Source organism: Sitophilus oryzae, unplaced genomic scaffold (assembly GCF_002938485.1).
Source record: "Sitophilus oryzae breed Bouriz unplaced genomic scaffold, Soryzae_2.0 scaffold_562_pilon_pilon, whole genome shotgun sequence".
Lineage (NCBI taxonomy): Eukaryota > Metazoa > Arthropoda > Insecta > Coleoptera > Curculionidae > Sitophilus > Sitophilus oryzae.
The window spans coordinates 3,557,562-3,578,191 of record NW_022147154.1 but is presented as its reverse complement, the minus strand read 5'-3'; the positions used below and the strand labels follow the sequence as shown (position 1 = coordinate 3,578,191).

At 33.0% G+C, this 20,630-nt stretch overlaps 2 protein-coding genes across 2 annotated transcripts in view; one reads left to right on the top strand and one right to left on the bottom strand.

Annotated features, from left to right (window-relative positions):
* Positions 1-20,630, top strand: part of LOC115887309 (beta-hexosaminidase subunit beta-like) — a 274,263-nt gene that overhangs the window by 189,070 nt on the left and 64,563 nt on the right. The window lies entirely within an intron of this gene.
* The window catches only part of LOC115887303, a 187,092-nt gene that overhangs the window by 125,043 nt on the left and 41,419 nt on the right, over positions 1-20,630 (bottom strand). The window contains exon 2 of the mRNA XM_030906696.1: positions 4,193-4,354. Coding sequence (XP_030762556.1) covers positions 4,193-4,316 — 124 coding nt within the window. The 5' untranslated portion in view covers positions 4,317-4,354. The remainder of the gene's footprint in view (positions 1-4,192; positions 4,355-20,630) is intronic.

The window sequence follows — 20,630 nt, the reverse complement described above, 5'->3', positions numbered from 1 at the left end:
TATAGCACGAGGAAGCCAAGGAACAATCATGTTCATACAAAACCGGCTAGTAGAAGAACTACAGTCGGATGGGATTCTGGGAATGGTCTCGGATCTCACACCACCAGTCCAACTCTTGACGCGCACCTACAACGTCCTGTTTCCGAATAGGAACGAGTGGGATAAGCCGGGAAACGGTTTATTACATGCGGAAATGTGTTGGTACACGGACGGATCCAAAAACGAAAAAGGATCTGGCGCAGAAATTTACTGCAGCAGTCCAAAGACTGAGATCTACCACAGTCTTGGAAAACACACCACGATTTTCCAAGCTGAGCTATATGCTATTGAAACCTGTGTGCAACTGCTGGTAGAACAGCAATACACCGGGAAAACAATATGCATATTTTCCGATAGTCAAGCCGCGCTGAAAGCACTTGAGGCAACGAAAAGCACGTCTATGACGATTCTTCATTGTAAGAAACTACTCAATATACTGGGAGATAGGAATAAAGTGTCGCTAATATGGATACCGGGACATGTCGGCCTAGAGGGAAATGAACGTGCTGATTCCCTCGCCAAAATTGGTGCAGGCTCGCCATTCGTGGGCCCAGAACCGACACTTAGCGTTCCTAAAAATCTCGCAAGTCACAGGCTCTGTGAATGGGTTACGGGTGCGACGTTCCGGGACTGGAATGACAGTCCCGGAATGGAACATGCCAAGAAGATCCTAGCAGGGCCATCCAAACATAGAACAGGAGAACTCTTAAAGGCCGGTAGGAATGGAACGCGTGCTCACTGCAGTGTACACGGGCCACTGCCGGCTGAGATCTCACCTACAGAGGACAGGACTGGTGGAAGACGCCGAATGCCGACTCTGTATGGAAGATGATGAAACAATGAAGCACGTTATGTGTACCTGCCCCGCTGGGAGCAGGACCAGGTTTGAGATGTTTGGCAAACCCATGCTAGACCTATCAGACCTAGGAGACATATCGCCCTCAGACATAACGGCTTATATTAAGAGGCTGGGTCTTGAGGATGAACTTTGACGCTCTTGTAAATTAGAGCTTGCAGAAACTGAGCCACAATAGGCCCTCGCGGCCTCAGTGGAGTGTCCCCTATGGGACCCACTCTTAGTCAAATACAATACAATACAATTATACGTATACTAACTCTTAAGCTTGATTTTCATGCATCCGTTGTCCGACGATACGATGATACGATATTAATTTTATTGGTTGAATTGAAAGGCTTCGATTGGTTAACCGTTTCTAACCAATCGAAGTCTTTAAATTCAACCAATAAAATTAATATCGTATCATCGTATCGTCGGACAACGGATGCATGAAAATCAAGCTTTAGACTAAAATTTTTATTTCAGTCACAATAAAAGCACTGCGAAGAAAACTATAATACATCCAATAAAAAATAAAGATCTCTCTGTACCTATAAAACAAAGCAGAATCGGACTTATAGTTATTATATAAAAAATGAATCTTAAATTTACGTGAGGAATCTCCCCACGAGATGGAACATGTTTTTGAACACCCTGTATATAATATACAAAAGATTTTTTTTTCTGCTGCCATCGAGTTAATTATACATGTTTAATAAAAAAATACATAAAATTTTATTATACATCTAATTACAAAATAACTATCTCTATGAACATATTCAGGAACGTTTCCTCAAGAAATAGTTACCATATTTAGAATTTACCATACCATGTGCTTATATCCTAGAATTTAAAAAACCCGACAATCCCACAACTGCTGCTAGTACCGGTAGTAGAGCGTACCATTTTACTGACATACAAGACGGCTCCTGAAACACGTATCGAAACCTATTGTAACATGTCTTTCGGAAATATTGCAGATTTATAAAATTTAAGTAACTGTACCTTGATCTAAGGTGTATCGAGTGCCGAGAACGACCAATTCAACCACACCCTGAGTGTTTTAAATCTCGTTGAGTGGAATAGATAATACAATGGAGGAAGAATAAGAATGTAAATATATGGGTGGTTTATTGAATTGATTGGTGCGTGTACTATCACGGAATACAGAATAAATCTGTATTCCTTGGTACTATTTTGAATAGAAATAGCCTATTGATAAGATTATTTCAATACTATGTAATACGAGCAATGTAGATTGTAGATAAGGAAAGGATTTAATTCACAAAAATCTCAATATAAATTGTAAAAATGTTCTGACACTGCAGTGTATCTTTCCAGATTTATTAGCTTTAGATCAATTATAAAATATACAGAATGGCGCTTCTCATATGACGCGGAGACTCCAATGAGAACGGTAGCTTATATTGAGGTGAAATTTTGGGGGAATATGTAGGTTAATTATAAATAATATATAATTAATATGTTAGTTAATTGTGAAATAATTTTATAAAAATATGTAGAATTCTACAGGGCGTCCCCAAAAAAAGTTAACCATCAAAGTTATGTTTTTTGTAATGGAACACCCTATATATTAATTGATTTGTTATGTGAATTTTATTAAAGAAACATATGCCTAAAACGTAATGAAGAATAAATTTTAAATTTCAATAACAGCAACCTAAATTGTAATTTACCCTGTACAGCCTAATATTTAATTACAATAACCATTGTATGTTAAACCAAATTAAAATTTGGCCCGAAAAGTTATTCAGGGTGACATAAAATTAATATTGAACATTGGTGACATTTAACAGCAAGTTACTCCTTTATTTTAAATAGACCACAAAGTATATTATTCCGATGTTCAATTGAGAAGTGGTTGTCAAAGGTTGTCTACCCCTCAGACAAACATTTTCCTAGATATTTTAATTTTTATCATTTTGCGTCAGTAGATCTTTATTAATTGAAAAAGTCTAGATGGCTGTCATATAGCGTTTCTTAATTTAGCAAAAATTAAAGGTTGTAGAGTAAAATATTCAACGATAATAAAAAGATACACGTTTAAGACATATTTTCACTATTACAGAATTAAAACTAGATATAAACGTATAGGGACAACAATTAGCTAGATGAAATCAAAGGCTCAAAATGCTTCCTTTCCTGTTCATTGCATAAAATTATTCTCTTTTCAAAAGATCTTTTCATGTTAAAAGGTATATGTGGAGTTTTATCTACTTCGAAAGGTAGCTAGAGTTGCTACCTTTAGCTACTTCGAAAGGTTCTCTTGTTGTCGACAATCGCTGGTCGAGTTTTGTAAATTGTATTTAACATATCCGCATAAAAAGCCCAGACTAGATAAAATCAGGAACATTTAAGTATTCTATTAATTGGTGAATGCACACTGCACTCACCAACTAATAGAATAATATCAATTCTCCCTGATGTAGGATAAGTTTTCAGTTTCGGCAAATTTCTGAGAATATTTTTTGTTTTAACTGATACAAAAACTGGTTGTTAAAGTTGATCTAATTAGACAGATATGTTGAAGTAACATCAGACGTATCTCAGCCACCTAGATTTTATCAAATAATAAAGATCTACTGACAAAAATCATAAAAATGAAAATATCTAGGAAAATCTTTGTTTTAGAGAGACTTTAATAGTATTTTGAAGAGACATAAATACCGCATTGAATATCTGAATAATATACTGGGTGTTCCATTTAAAATAAAAGTGTTTCATTTAAAAATAAAAACTTGCTTTTAGACGTGACCAATATTCAATATTAATTTTGTCTCACCCTGTATAACTTTTTGGGTCAAGTTTTAATTCGATTTAAAGTACAATAGTTATTTTAACTACATATTGGGCTATACCGGGTACCGGGTAAATTCCAATTTAGGTAGCGTTTATTGAAATTTAAAAAGTCTGCTTAATTTTTAGAAAATGTTAAATTTTATCAAAAATGTTATATTTTTGTCATATACTTTTCTAATAAAACTCATCTTTATTTTTCTCCTAGAATCCGAAAATCAATTAATCTCAGGGAACACGTCTACATAGGCTTTTCCGCGAAAAAAATATTATTTAAAAATTTGAAATTTTTTAATTCGTTTGAAAAATATATCTTGGTCACATTGCAACATAGGTAGTAGATTATCTAAGACTCATCCTGTATAATTGAGTATATATCATCCATATATAATTGTAGTTCAACAAATCTGACACAAAATGAATGGTCATAACGAAATTTCAAAAAATAAATTAGATAGAATAGAGATGAATTTTGCTATTAAAAAAAATATTATTTACCTTGGTCTTTTGAGAAGACGTCTCCATTGTTATGACGCGTAATGTGCAACGGACCCATAGCATGTATTATTGCTATAAGGGCTAGAAACCATATCGCCCCATAGACTCCAAACGCTATTTCCATCTAGAGATCAAGATCTGACAACTCTGAACCATATCTTTCTGAAAATAAAATCAACAAAGAATTATTTTAAATATTTTTTTGTCTTATGTATGACAGTTAATATAAAAACAATATACAGTGTGGTCCGAATTGTATTCGAGAAACTTCGGCAGCATATTCTGCAGATACAAATATGTAAAAGAGTTCGTGTAAATGTTCATGTTCATGTATGTCATGTTCTGAACTAACGGAATTGGATGATATAATTGGTGTCTGGGAGTTTTTTGACATGAAAAATTTGGATTTCGATGACAAATGACTCCTACTTAGAGGGGGACACCTACATAGTTTTAACTAGTTGAGGAGTAATAATATTTTGTCCGTGTCGGTATAAAACTACTAAGTGAAAAATATACATCTCCGCCGTTTTTTAAGAAAAAAAGGTCTCTAAATCAAAATTTTTATATCTAATGGTTCTCGAGATATGTGGAATCGAAATAATCAATACGATCATGTCATCATTAACAAAACAGTTAATTGGCTGAAAAGAGGTTTCTCATAGATATAAGAACTTTAACTTTCGCTTTAGATACAGAATGGTGAAGTGTTATGTCTGGTCCGTTTTCTTGTATGGTGTGGAAGCATGGACACTGAAAGTAGCAACAATAAACAGAATTGAAGCTTTCAAAATGTGGACCCTAGACGAATGCTAAGAGTATCCTGGATCGATCGTGTGAGGAATGAAGACATTCTTAGAAGAGCTGGTCTAGAAAAACGTAAGCTCTTCGAATTTATCAAGAAGAAAAAATAGCTCTCTTGGGTCACATACTACGTGGAGAACGCTTATCACTTTCAGTGTCTAATTATCTAGGGTAAAATCGAGGGAGGTAAAAGGGGAATAGGCTGATAGAAACTATCGTGGTTGAAAAATATTTGTCATTGACATACAGGACTTCTAAGCTCTCCGAGTCGCTAACCCAGGAATCTGCTCGACACTTTAAGAAGAAGAAGAATGTTGAAATCATAAATTTGAAATGCTTAGGCATGAAAGGTTCAACAGAAATTGTTTCATCAATTTTTCCTAGAAAAAATTATGATTAATTTAAAAAAAATTAAAAGTTCCCAGATTTATTACTTCAGTCAAATAACAATCTAATCAACATGCTTATTTTTTTGTTAATAATGACATGCATTGATAACATTCCAAATATTTAGTTATTAGACTTACCGATTTATACCAAGAGGCTTTTTTTACTTAAAATACAGCAGAGATGTAATTTTTATCTAAATATTGACAGTAGTTATAATAATTTGGAAGAAATCACATTAAATATGGAACTTCTATACCTACTCTGTATCTCCAAAACGAAGCATTTGAAGACATAAATTTATACGAACTTTTTTACCTATTTTTATCGGTAGAATATACTGCTGAAGTTTCACGAATACAATTCGGACCTCCCTGTGTAAATTAGTATAAAAGTTGTTACTCAATATTCTAATTTGAGCGCACGGTATACAAATAAAAGAAAGTTTATATAAACACCTTTCTCTGATATCGATAATTATTTCGTCATCGTTTCAGAAATTCGGTTGTATCGATTCACATGACAATTTTCATACGGATTTTGATTAAGTTACTGACCTTTCTTCGGTGGATCTGGTGGCGAATATTTCGTAATATTATAACGGTTAAGAAGCGCTCCAACTCCGAGAATTGATAACATATGGCAACCGAGCACCTTGCGACGTTTGTCACTTGCCGAAGACACCGTCTTCCCATCTTTGTTTAACAGTAATTACCATTTCGAACGTGATTGAGAAAGATATTGTTTTTTTTTAATTGATTATGGCAAATACTGTGTGGCGTTGTTAAAAATTGCCTTGAGTGACTTTGAGGGTATCCAATTTTCAGAATACTCTTTAAGTTGAGTTCATATCATTGAAATCTTTGAATAAAAAGATTAAGAAAGGAGTATACAAAGGTGAAGGGGTGTTAATGGGATAATGAAGCGCAACATAAAGCCTCTCTTACCCAAATGTCAACCACCCACTGTCTAGAAATGGACTTGGTACACCCTGTGTTCGCAAACGAGGCTCTGCCGGCCGAGTATGGGCGGTATAACCCTAAAACCTGCACGCACTAAATAGCGTCGCTCAAGCCAGGTTTTACCTGAGGTATGTTTGGATGCTATAGCTGGCAAACCCAGCACCAAAATCGGATGCGGAAGGCTAATCCCCTGCCCATCTTAAAACTATTGATTCCTGAAACTGAAAAGAGAGAAAACCGGATTGATCTTACGATGACGAACATTGGCGCGAAAAAACGGACAAGAATTGGTAATTGGAACGTCAAAACTATGCTGGAAGCGACTCGTTTGGCACAAATCATTCATGAAATGAACAACTATCGTCTAGATATTTTGGGAATATGCGAGTCGCGTTGGAACGGCTTTGGAGAACATCACTCAGCCTCAGGAGAATTACTATTATACTCTGATAAACCACCTAATGAAAAACATGCAAACGGAGTGGCTCTTCTCATAACTAAAAAGCTCACCAAAAGCCTTATAGAATGGAAACCAATAAATGACAGAATCCTGATAGCAAGATTCAAAACCAAAGTCAGAAATCTTACAATTGTACAGTGCTATGCTCCAACTGAACCCTCCACCGATGAAGACAAAGACATATTTTATGAAACATTGAACACTACCCTTAATGCGATAAAAAATCAGGACATGATGATCGTGATGGGAGGCTTTAACGCCAAAGTTGGAAGTGATAACCGCAATTCTGAAGATATAATGGGAAACACGGATTAGACAATCGAAACAATAACGGCGATAGACTGCTGGGAATGTGCTCTAATTACCAACTAACTATCGGAGGCACACTTTTCTTCATAACATAGTCCATAAAGCGCTACATGGAAATCGCCAGATGGGCACACAAACCAAATTGATCACTTTTTTAATTAGCCGGAAGTGGAGAAACTCACTTTTTGATGTAAGAGCGTACAGAGGGAGCAGACATTAACAGTGATCATTATCTACTGATTGCTCAAATAAAATTAAAATTGCAAAAGATTCAGAAAACACAACCGCTAAGACGTAAATTCGATCTTCGTCGACTGGCTTCTCTAACATTCAAAACCAAATAAAGCACCAGATAGAAGAAATAAACATCGATAATTCAACTGTAAATATAGAAGAGAAATGGGAAGAAGTGAAAGAAAGCCTTCAAAAGATTGGCGAAGAAAACCTCGGATATCAGAGACATATTAAAGCCATGGATCTCAGATGGCACATGGGAAAAAGATTAAAGAAAGAAAAGAAATTAAACAAAAATTCTACAAGCAGGCCACAGCACACAAATAAGAACACTAGAGGAGCAATATCGCACAAAGAATAAGGAAGTGAAGAGATCAGCAAGAAGAGATAAGCAGCTTGTGGACAGAAGAACTTGCAGAAAAAGCTCAAATGGCAGCTGAAATAAATGATTCCAGGACACTTTATCGCACTACTAAAACGCTTGCCAATAAAAAACATTAATAGGAATGTCCCATAGTGAAAGATAAAGAAGGAAATATACTGACCTCAAAAAAAAGATCAGCTGCACAGATGGACAGGAGAATTTTTTTTTTAGTGAGCCTCAACAGGTAACAAATGTATTGATGAGGTACCAACGTTTCCAACAGAAAACTGCAAATCTAGAATCGCAACACGTGCTCCATCGATTCAAGAAATTAAGCAAGCATTATCACAGCTTAAAACTGGCAAAGCGGCAGGTCCTGATAATATACCCGCTGAACTATTTAAGATACACCCAGAAAACATTGTACAGCTACTAGAGACAATAATAAAAAGCAGTTGGGAAACAGAACATATCCCGTCAACGTGGAAAGAAGGACTTATTGCAAAACTCCCCAAGAAGGGCGACTTATCCCAGTGTAAAAACTGGCGAGGCATTACCTTACTTAACACCATTAACAAGATAATTGCTATAGTCATCCAAAAAAGAATATCAGATGCCCTTGAACCGACTTTGAGAAAAGAACAAGCAGGCTTTAGGCCTGAAAGATCATGTATCGACCAAATTAATACTCTCAGAATAATAATAGAGCAATCTCAAGAGTTCAGATCGCCATTATACATGGCGTTTGTGGATTTTCAAAGAGCATTCGATATATAAAACACATAGCTATCTGGAAAGCTTTGAGAGAAAAAGGAATACCCGAAAAAATAATCCGCATGATTAAAATGCTTTATCATGATGCTACAAGCTGTGTATTACATAAAGGTTAAGTGGGGGAGAAAATTTCTATTGTAGTAGGTGTAAAACAGGGCTGTATACTTTCGCCGCTACTCTTTAACATCGTTCTGGATGGTGCACTAAATAGAGCATTTAAAGAACCACTAGGGATACAATGGGGACTCTTAAGCAGGCTTGAAGACCTGGACTATGCAGACGATCTATGCATCTTTTCCCATTCACATTCGGATATGTCTCCAAAACTTCTTAGACTCCAAGAGGAAGCTAATAATGTCGGTCTTTAAATCAACGTGGCGAAAACCAAAGAAATGAGGTCAAATACTCCCAACAACCAATGTCTATACATCTCCAACTGAGCCATCGAAAGAGTTGATGAATTTCAGTACCTGGGAAGTATGGTTCACAGCGATGGGGGCACAGAAAAGATATAGAGGAAAGGATTTTGAAGGCACAAAGAGCTTTTGGCATGCTTACACCTGTGTGGAACTCCTCTATATATATAGCAAAAAAACTAAAGTCCAGCTCTTCAATAGCAATGTCAAATCTATTTTGCTTTATGGATGCGAAACATGGAAGGTTACGCGTGGTCTCATGGATCGCCTACAGGTGTTTGTTAACAAGTGTCTTCGAAGAATATTGAGAATTTTCTTGCCCAATCAAATTAACAACGAAGAACTGTTGAGAAGAACATCACAAAATCGAATAGATATCGAAATTAAGAAAAGAAAGTGGGGCTGGATTGGGCACATTTTGCGCAGACCCCACAGAGATATCGCTAGACAGGCACTTGAATGGAATCCACAGGGAGACGTGCCAGGGGAAGACCAAGGAATACCTGGAGAAGAACAGTAACCTCTGAAGCCCAAGAGGTCGGGAAAACATGGGGAGAGATCAAACAGACAGCTCAGAATAGGATCAGATGGAAACATCTCTTAGAAGCCCTATGTCCCACGAGAGGGATGGCCAGGGAACATATATATATATATATATATGCTGTATATATATATATATATAGCATATATATATATATATATATATATATATATATATATATATATATATATAACAACTAATATGTAACATATATGTATATATGTATATATATGCTATATAATATTAAGGAGCTTTAAGGTCACGTTGGGGTTGCAAAAGATGTTTCTAGATTTTGTTCATTATATATTATTAGCTTTGTGAAAGATGTTTCGATTTTTTGTGTCATTATTTTCTTACAGCTCGATTCTTTCGAGCGTTAAATGTTTGTTCTACTGGACAATACAATAACACATATTACTATTGTTTTTACTTGTTTTGGACATTACACGAGCCTACGAGCACGTACGTATTTCCTTGCCGATCGCTCTGTATAAAACACATTCATCGGTTCATTCAAGTAGACATCGGGTATTGAACCGGATGAATGGGGTTCTGGCAAACAGAGCGATCGGCAAGGAAATACGTACGTGCCCAATAGTAAAGTGTAATGTCCAAAACAATTAAAAACAATAGTAATATGTGTTATTGTGTGTCCAGTTAACAAATTTTAACTCTAAAGCAATCTACGTTCAAGAGGCTTGAAAAAGAGACATACTGCCTGAAACGTCGTCACAAAAATAAAAAAACATAATGAACAAAATCTAGAAACATCTTTGCAACCCCTAACGACCTAAAAGCCAAGAGTGAAAAACAAAAAAATATATATATATATATATATGTTATGTTATATATATATATATATATATATATATATATATATATATATATATATATATATATATATATATATATATATATATATATATATATATATATATATTAAATTTCGGTTTAACACTGCCGCTTTAATTAAAACTAGAATGTAAAGTAGACTCAATAATTTGTTACTTTATTTTACGGTGTCAATAACTGTTAGTAGTTATTAAAATTATTATAAAAGCACAAAAGTAAATTTTTCTAGTTATAACTAGATAATAATTATTTAATAACACAAACATCAGATACTCGACTAAAACACGTATATCAAATTGACGTATCTTAATTTTTATTGAGTACTAAAGTATAAATAAAAGCGAAAATGGAAGACATCATATACAGGGTGAGTCTTAATTAAGTGCAAATATTTTCAGGGCTGGTAGATCTCGATAAAAGAAACATATTTTCTCTTTACCGTTTTTTTCAAATAAATCCAAAATAACCAAGTTACTTTAAAAATTTCCAAAAAAAAATAAGTTTTTGCAAAAATTTTGAGAACCACTAGATCTTTTCTGGATTTTCTTCCTTGCAAATTTAATCTACTATACCTAATTTGCCATATTATCAACAAATTATGTTTTTAACAAAAACTAAAAAAAAATTCCAAAATTTTTTGGAGATAATTCCTAATTTTCAACTTTCTTGCGAAAAAAAATCGTAATCATGTTTTCTGGGGTCGAAATAGACTACTATGTATACTACCCCTGAAAATATTGCACTTGTTTAAGAATCACCCTGTATAATTAGTTAATTATAAGTAAATTCTATAAATAATCGGTTTACTACACGTATGTATATTATGTAGTCACTTACAAGTGAAAAGTTATGCCATTATTTTTCCTTGATTTATGATGGAGATCTAACGCAAGCTGGACAACCAACTATTTTACAGCTTTTTTCGGTAAATCGCAATAGTGTCACTGTTAATTTAAGTTCTTACACAATTTCCTTCTAGATTTACACCTCTAAACAAAACTATAATTGTAGAATAGATAATAAATTAACATAAAATAAGCTCAGTGAAGACAAACAAATCCAAAAAAATTCAAATAAAATTCAAACGTTTCAATTAAAACGTCAAACAGAACTGTCAGGGGTGGGGACCTATGATGTCGATTCCGTCCATGTATGAATACATGGATAGTAGATAGTACCGTATGATCGAAAAAAAGCGTCCAATTTGCTTGGAAATAAACATCGAACATTCCCCAAGAAATTTACATAGAAAATAACAGCGATTTTGATTTTATACCCATCGCTGACGCCGTTTTTTTTTCGATCATATTGTATTTAACTCCTTCCTTAACCTTTTTATTCAAAGATTGAAATAGTATATTACAGACGGAGTAGGGATTGATTCATTACTATTAACAAATTGAGTAAATGTTTGGTTTGGTTTGAATAATGAAAACGCTTTTCCTGATTTGTATACTATTATTTACAGCCACAACATTAATAATTGAAGAAAAAATACATATTATTTTAGAAAAGAAAAATGGAAAACTCTAGTAAAAATGTCGTTATTTTGCCAAAAAATTGTCAGAAAAAATCTAATAACAAGGAGGAGTAATTAAATAATGATAATCCACTAAAACTTAAAGAAGCAACATTTTGTAAAGAAATGGAAAAAAGTAAGGCAAACGGGAAGGAAACGAATGGGTAAAATATGTAAGGAAAATGAAAAACGGAATTGACACTTCCAAAATTTAATAGTCAGAACATTACAAAAGACATTAACAAGGCAGAACATTAAAAGAAAAACTAACTCTTTCTTTTCCCAATTGACTAAAAGATAAAACGACATACAGAGGAAATCTTTCATCTCATAAGTTAATATAAAATTAAACATTAACTTGCAATATTGTTATTAACTGACGTTCTTGTAAATCTGATGTGCTAACAACATGATGGAACCCTTGTACGTAGCTGTTATAAAAACGGTTTTTGCGTAATAGTGCCACTAAAAGAACCATAATTTCACCGAAAACAACGAAATTAAAACGTCTTCTCATAGGTTGGACAATGCGAAGCCTGAGAACGGGCACAGAACCATAACTTAGGACTAAAAGTGAAGGTATTGCTTAAGTTTTCTGTCGTTAAAAATGAAAAGTATGAATTAATTAATTATTAAAATAAAAAAAATAAGAAATATGGGGGTGGGTAAATTTTTTTATATTTTTTTCTAAAATGGTTCACACTGAAATCCGGTCATTTGGTCTGTGAATTCCATAAATCAAGTCGCATTTTTAGGTAATAACGATTATACGGAAGTGTATACAGGATGTTAAAGAGCAACTCGAATGTAATATATAACTAACATTTTTTATTGTCCAAGCAATTTTAAAATATTTTACTTTTTGAGCCTTATGCAGTATATTAGACGTAGGTACTCCGATTTGTCTGAAATAGTACCGTATGATCGAAAAAAAACGGCGTCAAGACGGCTGGGGAATGACAATCAATGATAATTTTTGCGAGGTGAATATTTAAACGTCATTTACTAAAAATTGACATAAAACTTATTAACACTAATTATAGAAAGATTTATAAAGGATAGGTTAGGTTGCAGAATATTATTGACGGCTTGAAGTAAATAACGTTCTCTCTCTAAAGTGCCGAAAAATCGGTTTGTCATGTTTTATTTTTTGTAAAATGTCCTAAGTTCCATAACCAACAATATTAAATTGTATTGAAAAAAATTCTCAACATAGACCGGGCGGTGTCTATGTTGAGAATTTTTTTTCTTACTGGGCAAACATTTGTAATTGGCATATAGGGTTCGGCGATAGTGCGTCGGTCATCTGTAGCTCCTATAATAAAAAAACTTTTGTAAAAAAGCAACCTTAAAGTATGTATAATGTATAATTTTCATTTCAGGACATTTCTTGTATTTTTAATATTTCTTAAAAAAAGCTTTTATTTATTTATTATTAATTAAAAGCTTTTATTTATTATACTTATTATATATTACATTGCTTTTATTTATTTATTAATATCTCGTTTATTATAGTATACAAACTATCAACACAATTATATCTTAGGATTTTGTAAATTGATCAGAAAGGAAGCCAAGGATGCAATATTATAGAGTGTATCCTATTTAAAAAAATCATCCCGATCTACTCACATATTTTTGAGCCATCATGTAGAAGTTAAAATATTTCCTTGAAATATATCCTAATACCGTTACTAATACCCTTGTTTATAAAGGCTATACTTTAGGTTCGCACTTATACAAAATTTCTAAGTTGTTTATTATAGGGACTATAGATGCCCGAAACACTTTTTCAGGACCCTGTATACCAATAATAAATGTTTGCCAAGTACACGAGTCGTCTGAGTTCGGCAGTATACATTGGTTATATAAAAAAAATTGTTTATTTCGAAATAATGATTTAGATACTTGAACATTACCTATTTACTTCATGTCGTCAATTAGAGATATGAATCAAATATAATCGGTTTTAACCGACTTTTTGTATAATCTTTAGTAATTTTCTACATATTTTATATAACTACTTAATTGAAGTAAACGAAAACGATCAAGATTTGTTAAAATTATATTGAAACCGATCAATCCTGTTAAACAGTTAGAAATATGTATGCAGCCTGGAGTCGTATATTAATTTAATTATGCAAAATATAAATATGATGGATATTTTTTTTATTTAGACCTCACGCACGAACCTACATCATCATCATCATAATAAGCCTCATGGCAAAAATAAGATATATTAGCAAATAAAATTATTAGAATACATGCAATAAAGATGACGCTAGGTGGCCAACCTCACATACACAACGTGTGCGCATAAATGTTACCGATAGGGTCGTCTACGAATATCAAGATATTAAAATATCGATATTCAGTTTAGTATCGTATATATGGTATATAGTCTGTTCAACCACAAAATCCTTGGGAGTGGTTGTGGTTGGACATGTATGTGCCTGTCATCTGTCATTTTAATTATAAAGTAGTTTATTTTATATTACAAAGAAATAAGTTGGTACAATTGGGACGCATAGCGGAAAACTAATATATTTAAAATTGGTGTGACAAGTGATTGTGTCAAAATATATGAGATTATGTAATTTTGGTAAATTCTCTGATGAAACTTTATATCACGTCCCTTTGCCAAACGGTTTTGCGCGCCTTTTTACAAAATACAACAACGACAAGAACAAACATTTTCCGCGAGGTTTTCCAGAGATTTTCGATGACATAACCTCACATCAACTGTTGATGTAAGGTTGTGTGATCGAAAGTCTCATCAACATCAACCACAGAAGATAACTGTCACGCCTGCCAATCAAATTAAATCAGGATAATGTTTTTATTTCTGTTAAGATTATACCATATTTCTGTCATATTATACCAGATTATACTCTCCTTTTTTATGATTATCGCCTACTCTAGAAAAAAAAACGAGATAAATCGAAAAAATTAATTTTAAAATTTCTAATCATTTCTAATGTCATTCTAGAGACTTCCTAAAAATATTTTATTTCGTCTTATGAATATCTTTAAAATGATGTCCAAAAGTTGTCTTATTGGTTAGTCTTTAGGCGTTAAGATCTAATTAAGATATAAAAAAGACGTCTTTAAGATATTATGTGCTGTCTGGGATAACACCACATACCAAAAAAAATATTAAAAATAACTACCTATTTCTTACTTTCAAACTTCAAGAACTTTCTGCAATTATTATTATATTTATCAACATAACTTTTGTACAAATATTTTTTTTTTAAATTGCACAGGAATAAATAAAACAAGTCTATTATTTATCTATCTCGTGATGTCGTTATTTTACAGCTACTTCAGTTTTTAGTACCTTATATGGTACATCTCGTATATATACAAGATGGTATATAGTATAAACTTTATTGGTGGCTATTGGTGGATCTGGACACAGAATAACAGAATATTAACTATAAACTGTGTTCTGGGTCTACAGTTAATTTTCCCTCGATCTTTTCTTCACTTAACTTCAAAAAACACAAAACACAAGTAATATCACGAACCAAAATGTAAAAGCAATTCGCAAATAGATATTTGACACAAATTATAACCTATAATTTGGCAAGAGTTTGACAAGCCTAAAAAATTTTAAATCGAGTTCATACGCATCTGCGTCCGTGCATTGTTTATCATTCCGTCATTCTAATAATATTGAAATATGGTTTGTCATTTTTGAAATAAACCAATAAAACTGATTAAAAACAATAAGAGACAACACATGACGGATTTATGCCGGATGCATTTCAAAAGTGACTCACCAATATAACTTTTTTATTTTTTCAGATAAAAAAAACGAGACTTGGTATGTTAGTATTTGACATAAATTAGGATTTATTGACGTATTCAATTGTTTTTGTCACTTCCTGTTTCACCGGAAATGACTACATCTTTTAATTTTTAAATGACACCCTCGGTATTTTTTACTTTATTCGATAGAAAATAACATTCTGATCAGAATGACATATAATATGTCAACTTTTGACATTTTCGCTTAAAACAAAATTAAATTTTAAATTTCAATCTAGAGTGCCATAGCTGTGTTAAAAACACTAATTTTTAATCAAGGAGCCTTGCAAAAATTGATTTGATCGTCTAATTTTAATCGTGTCTTGTCCTGGCCGGTTAAAAGATTCCCAATCGTATTTTTAATCATATTTTAATTTTTTCAAATGGAACGAGGGTGGCTCATTAGCATATTTGGAAATAGCATTTTTTTACGAATAATTTGGTACCACACACTTGGTATTTCGAGTCAAATTGTCGTTATGAATCACATGTTGCAATTTCAAATAAACCATATTTGAAAATGTCAAAAGTTGACATATGATATGTCATTCTATTCAGAGTGTTATTTTCTGTAGAATAAAGCAACAAAACACCGAGGGTACCATTTAAAAAATCAAAAGTTGTAGTCATTTCCGGTAAAACAGGAATGAATCCTAATTTATGTCATATACTAACATACCAAATCTCGTTTTTTTATCTGAAAAAATAAAAAAGATATAGGAGGTAAGCCACTTTTGAGACGCACCCGGTATATAGGCAAACCCATCCATAGTTAACTTTTTTTTAGGCATAGAAACTTTTTTTTAGTGAAATAAATGGATTGGTATGGACGCCACCTGTCTTTTTTTGTCATCGTCTTTAGAAATATTTTACCTGAGTAAAAATCAGAGTATAGTAAATATCGAAGACCAAAACATACTTTGATCCATCTCTGATTTGAAATGTACAAAAAATATATACCAAATGATATACTAAAATTGGTGAAATTTACTAAATTTTTAAATACAGATTTCAAGCTTTAAGTCCCACACTTACTATGTGCCAGTGCGTCGATTTGATTCGTCCATGCGTCCATGCACGCATATAGTGATAATGATGTGGTTAGTTCGTTTGGAAATTCGTCCATTTTGTTCATGATATTTCTTTTGATGGCTCGCCAAGAGGTTTGCCCAAAAACCGATATTCCCCCGAACCGCCGCGGGCCGCACAATTCCTCGCATCGACGCATTAACGCACCAAATCAACGCATTGACGAACCGCATCAGCGCATAGTTTGTATGGGATTTTAGTCTTAGTAATCTTTGTCGCAACAGAAATCCCTCGCATATGTTATAGAAAAATATATCATCGACGTATCATATTATTGAAAAATATCGATATCGCCATTTTTCGATAAATGGACATTCCTACATTTAGAAAATTAAATTAATTGAATACATGTAATAAAAATGACGCTAGGTGGCCAGCCTAACCTATAAACAACGTGTGCGCAGCCACGGCAAATTCTAATACGCGTTTAAGTTTGAATTTATCATCTTTCCGTGATTGAACAGGAAACGTATTGAAAATTATTTACTAATAATAACGATTATTACTTTTATAAATCAAACCTGCGTTACTTAAATAGCCTCGCAGATCCAGCCTATTAGTTCTACCGTTAGAAATTTGAAAATTATCATAAAATTTATGAAATATCTCGTATTTATGGAGGAATAAAAAAATAGATTCGAACATTTCAGAATGTACGGTTGATATATTTATTACGCTGAAGGTTTTTATCGAGTTTGGGTATCTTGATTCCCCATACATGAATAACTTGATTTCAGTGTTAAGATATCGATGAACACTCACAAGATACAGCGCTTTAAAGAGGAGAGACTTGTACTCAATTACTTCTTTTAATAATAATAATAATGCTTTTGGAACGCTTTAGTTTTTTAAAAAAAACTAAAGTGTTCTCGAATAGTTACATTTAGATTTGACTTTTTCAGAGAAATAATGCTCTTATTATTACATACCATTGATATTGATACTTGGCTACAATGGCCATCTTCAAAAACAATTCTAGGTGTCAGACTATTTTGTATCTATATGGATGTAAAAACGAAGATAAGATAGTTCAACATATACTATACGTCTGCCCAACTTTGGCATCAATCAAAAACCAAATATGATGTTTTATAAAAACTCAATAATATAAAAATCCATTCATTACGAACTATTAGACACATTGTGGATAGACAATGTCTACCAATATTGTAACTTAATTATTCATTACCAATTATCAGCTTTGAAATTAATATTTGACAGTTGTTTCAAACACACCAACATATGGTAGAAATGCTTGTATATTAAGCGGAATTGCCCAAAGTGAAAATTTAATTTAAATTTAAAAAGCAGCAAGTGGTCAAAGATCGTTAGATAGGGGTTTCATTAATATTTAATTCCTAGTTATTCTTGAATCTAAGCCCAGAATGTTTATCCACGGTAGTTATAGTACCTGGTGCGTCTCAAAAGTGGCTCACCCCCTATAACTTTTTTATTTTTTCAGATATAAAAACGAGATTTGGTATGTTAGTGTTTTTAGTTACGTTAGTATTTTCCTGTTTTTTGGTACGTTAGTATTTTCCTGTTTCACCCGAAATTACTACAACTTTTGATTTTTAAATGGTACCCTCCGGTATATTTCTACTTTAGTTGATAGAAAATGACACTCTGAATGGAATGACATATCATATGTCAACTTTTGATTGAAATTGTAACGTTAATTGAAATTGTAACATGCGGTTCAAAACGACAATTTAACTCGAAATACCAAGTATGTGGTACCAAATTTTTCGTAAAAAAATGCTTTTGTCAAATATGCTAATGAGCCGCCCTCGTTCCATTTCAAAAAATTGAGTTATGATTAAAAAACGATTTGAGCTTCATTTAACTGACCAGGAAAAGATAGGAAAAACATTAGACGATCAAATACATTTTTCATGGCTCCTTGATTAAAAATTAGTGATTTTAACACAACCATGATACTCTAAATTTGTATTTAAAATAATATTCTTTTAATTAAAAATGTTAAAATTTGACATTGTAGTTGTAGTAATTTTCGGTGAAACAGGAACTGACTGAAACTAATTGAATACGTCAATCAATCCCGATCTATGTCATATACTAACATACCAAATAATTTATACCAACAAATTATTCTGGGTGCCGGGCCACAGCGGCATCCAAGGCAACGAAAAAGCCGATGAGCTAGCTAGGCAAGGATCATCAGCATCCTATCTTGGTCTAGAGCCAGTACTGGGAATACCCAAATGTATGGCACGTGCCGTAGTGCACTAAAACACGGGATCAGGGAAAAGCAGAATGTCCACAGGAAAACAGACAGGACCACAGGCACAGCCAGGCCTTTATCCACGGGCCTAGCTCTAAAACTGCAAAAGAACTGCTAATACTTAACAGGAATAAAGTGCGGATTACAACCGGCCTCTTGACAGGACACATGGCTGTCAAGTGTTACCTGAACAAGCTCAACCTGTATCAAGGGAGTCTTTGCTGCAGACTCTGCGATAAAGATCCTGAAACAGCGGAGAACATAATATCGCGAGGCTTTGGATCGCAAGCGACACTTTTATTTGGGAAAGCTAGGCTAGAACAGAAGGAACTATGCTCCTATCCTATCAAGGACCTGCATAAGTTAGTGAAGGGCACAGGGATAGGAGAATGGGTGCAGATATAAAATGGGGACAAACACTATTGGCTTCACAGGTCGCAGTGTTTCCGGGAGAGGACGGCCCCTTGTTATTGAAAAAAAACATACCAAATATGGATATATTTGGTATGTTTATTTTTTCATTTTTTCATTTTCACCTAAAAAATAAAAAAATTATAGGGATGAGCCACAGAAAAAAAATATACATACAGGGTGGTCCGAACTGTATTCCAGAAACTTTGGCAGTCCGGAAACTGTCTGCAGTCTGCATATAAAATTAAGTAAAAAAGTTCGTATAAATGTATGTCCTAAAATGCTTAGTTTCGGAGATACAGGGTGTAGAATTTTCATTTTTATTTCGATTTTTTCCAAATAACTTCTTCTTGTATACATGTATTTACATCTAAGTAGATATTTATTATTTTTATAATGAATATAATTTACACATTTTTAGAATAAAAATCCGATCTCATAATATAACCTTGCATATAAATTTGCCCTTCCCTAAAATAAAAAAAAATAATGTGAAAGACTTTCTTAATCTTTTTTGACAGCTTTACCTGCAGGGTACTTGGTCAGTTTTTTCTTATAATTGCCCTGTATTTATTGAATGAAATTGACTTTTAGTTCCGTTTTTATGTTACTTACATACATGCACCTGATAAATTTATATCGTGTGGTCGGTAGTACTTAAGATAAGACTTAAGGTACCACTTAAGGATCATAACATAAATTGAATCTGTCACTGGTTGTTAAGCACAACAAATTCACATTTTTTCTTTAATTTGCAATGGCATTCCAAAACGAAAGAGATCTTAATTCTTGTCTATCTCTTGTTAACTATTTAGACACACATTTTTTTAATAAAATACAATTTTAAATGAGGATATTCATAAAATATGAGGTTGAAACAATCTATGCCAACCATTTATATCAATAATTCAAGACATATGTTCAAAATAAAGTTAAATTTATATTTTCCGTAACTAATATCTGCCTGTGCAACATAAATATCACACTAGAAATTAATGAATTATTATGGAAATCAAAATTTTAAACTGTTTCTCAATTTTATTGCTATACCCATTAGGACCAAAATTTGAATATGGAAACGATCTTTTTACATTCTAAAAGAAAACACGTTCAGTATATCACCGACTAGTATAATAATAAATCAGTTATAAGTCGATATACAGGGTGTTTCAATTATATAAAGAACAAGAAAATTAATTTAGATGAAAAAAATTAAAATCTGGACGTTTTGCAAATATTTTTGCATCCTGTATTCATC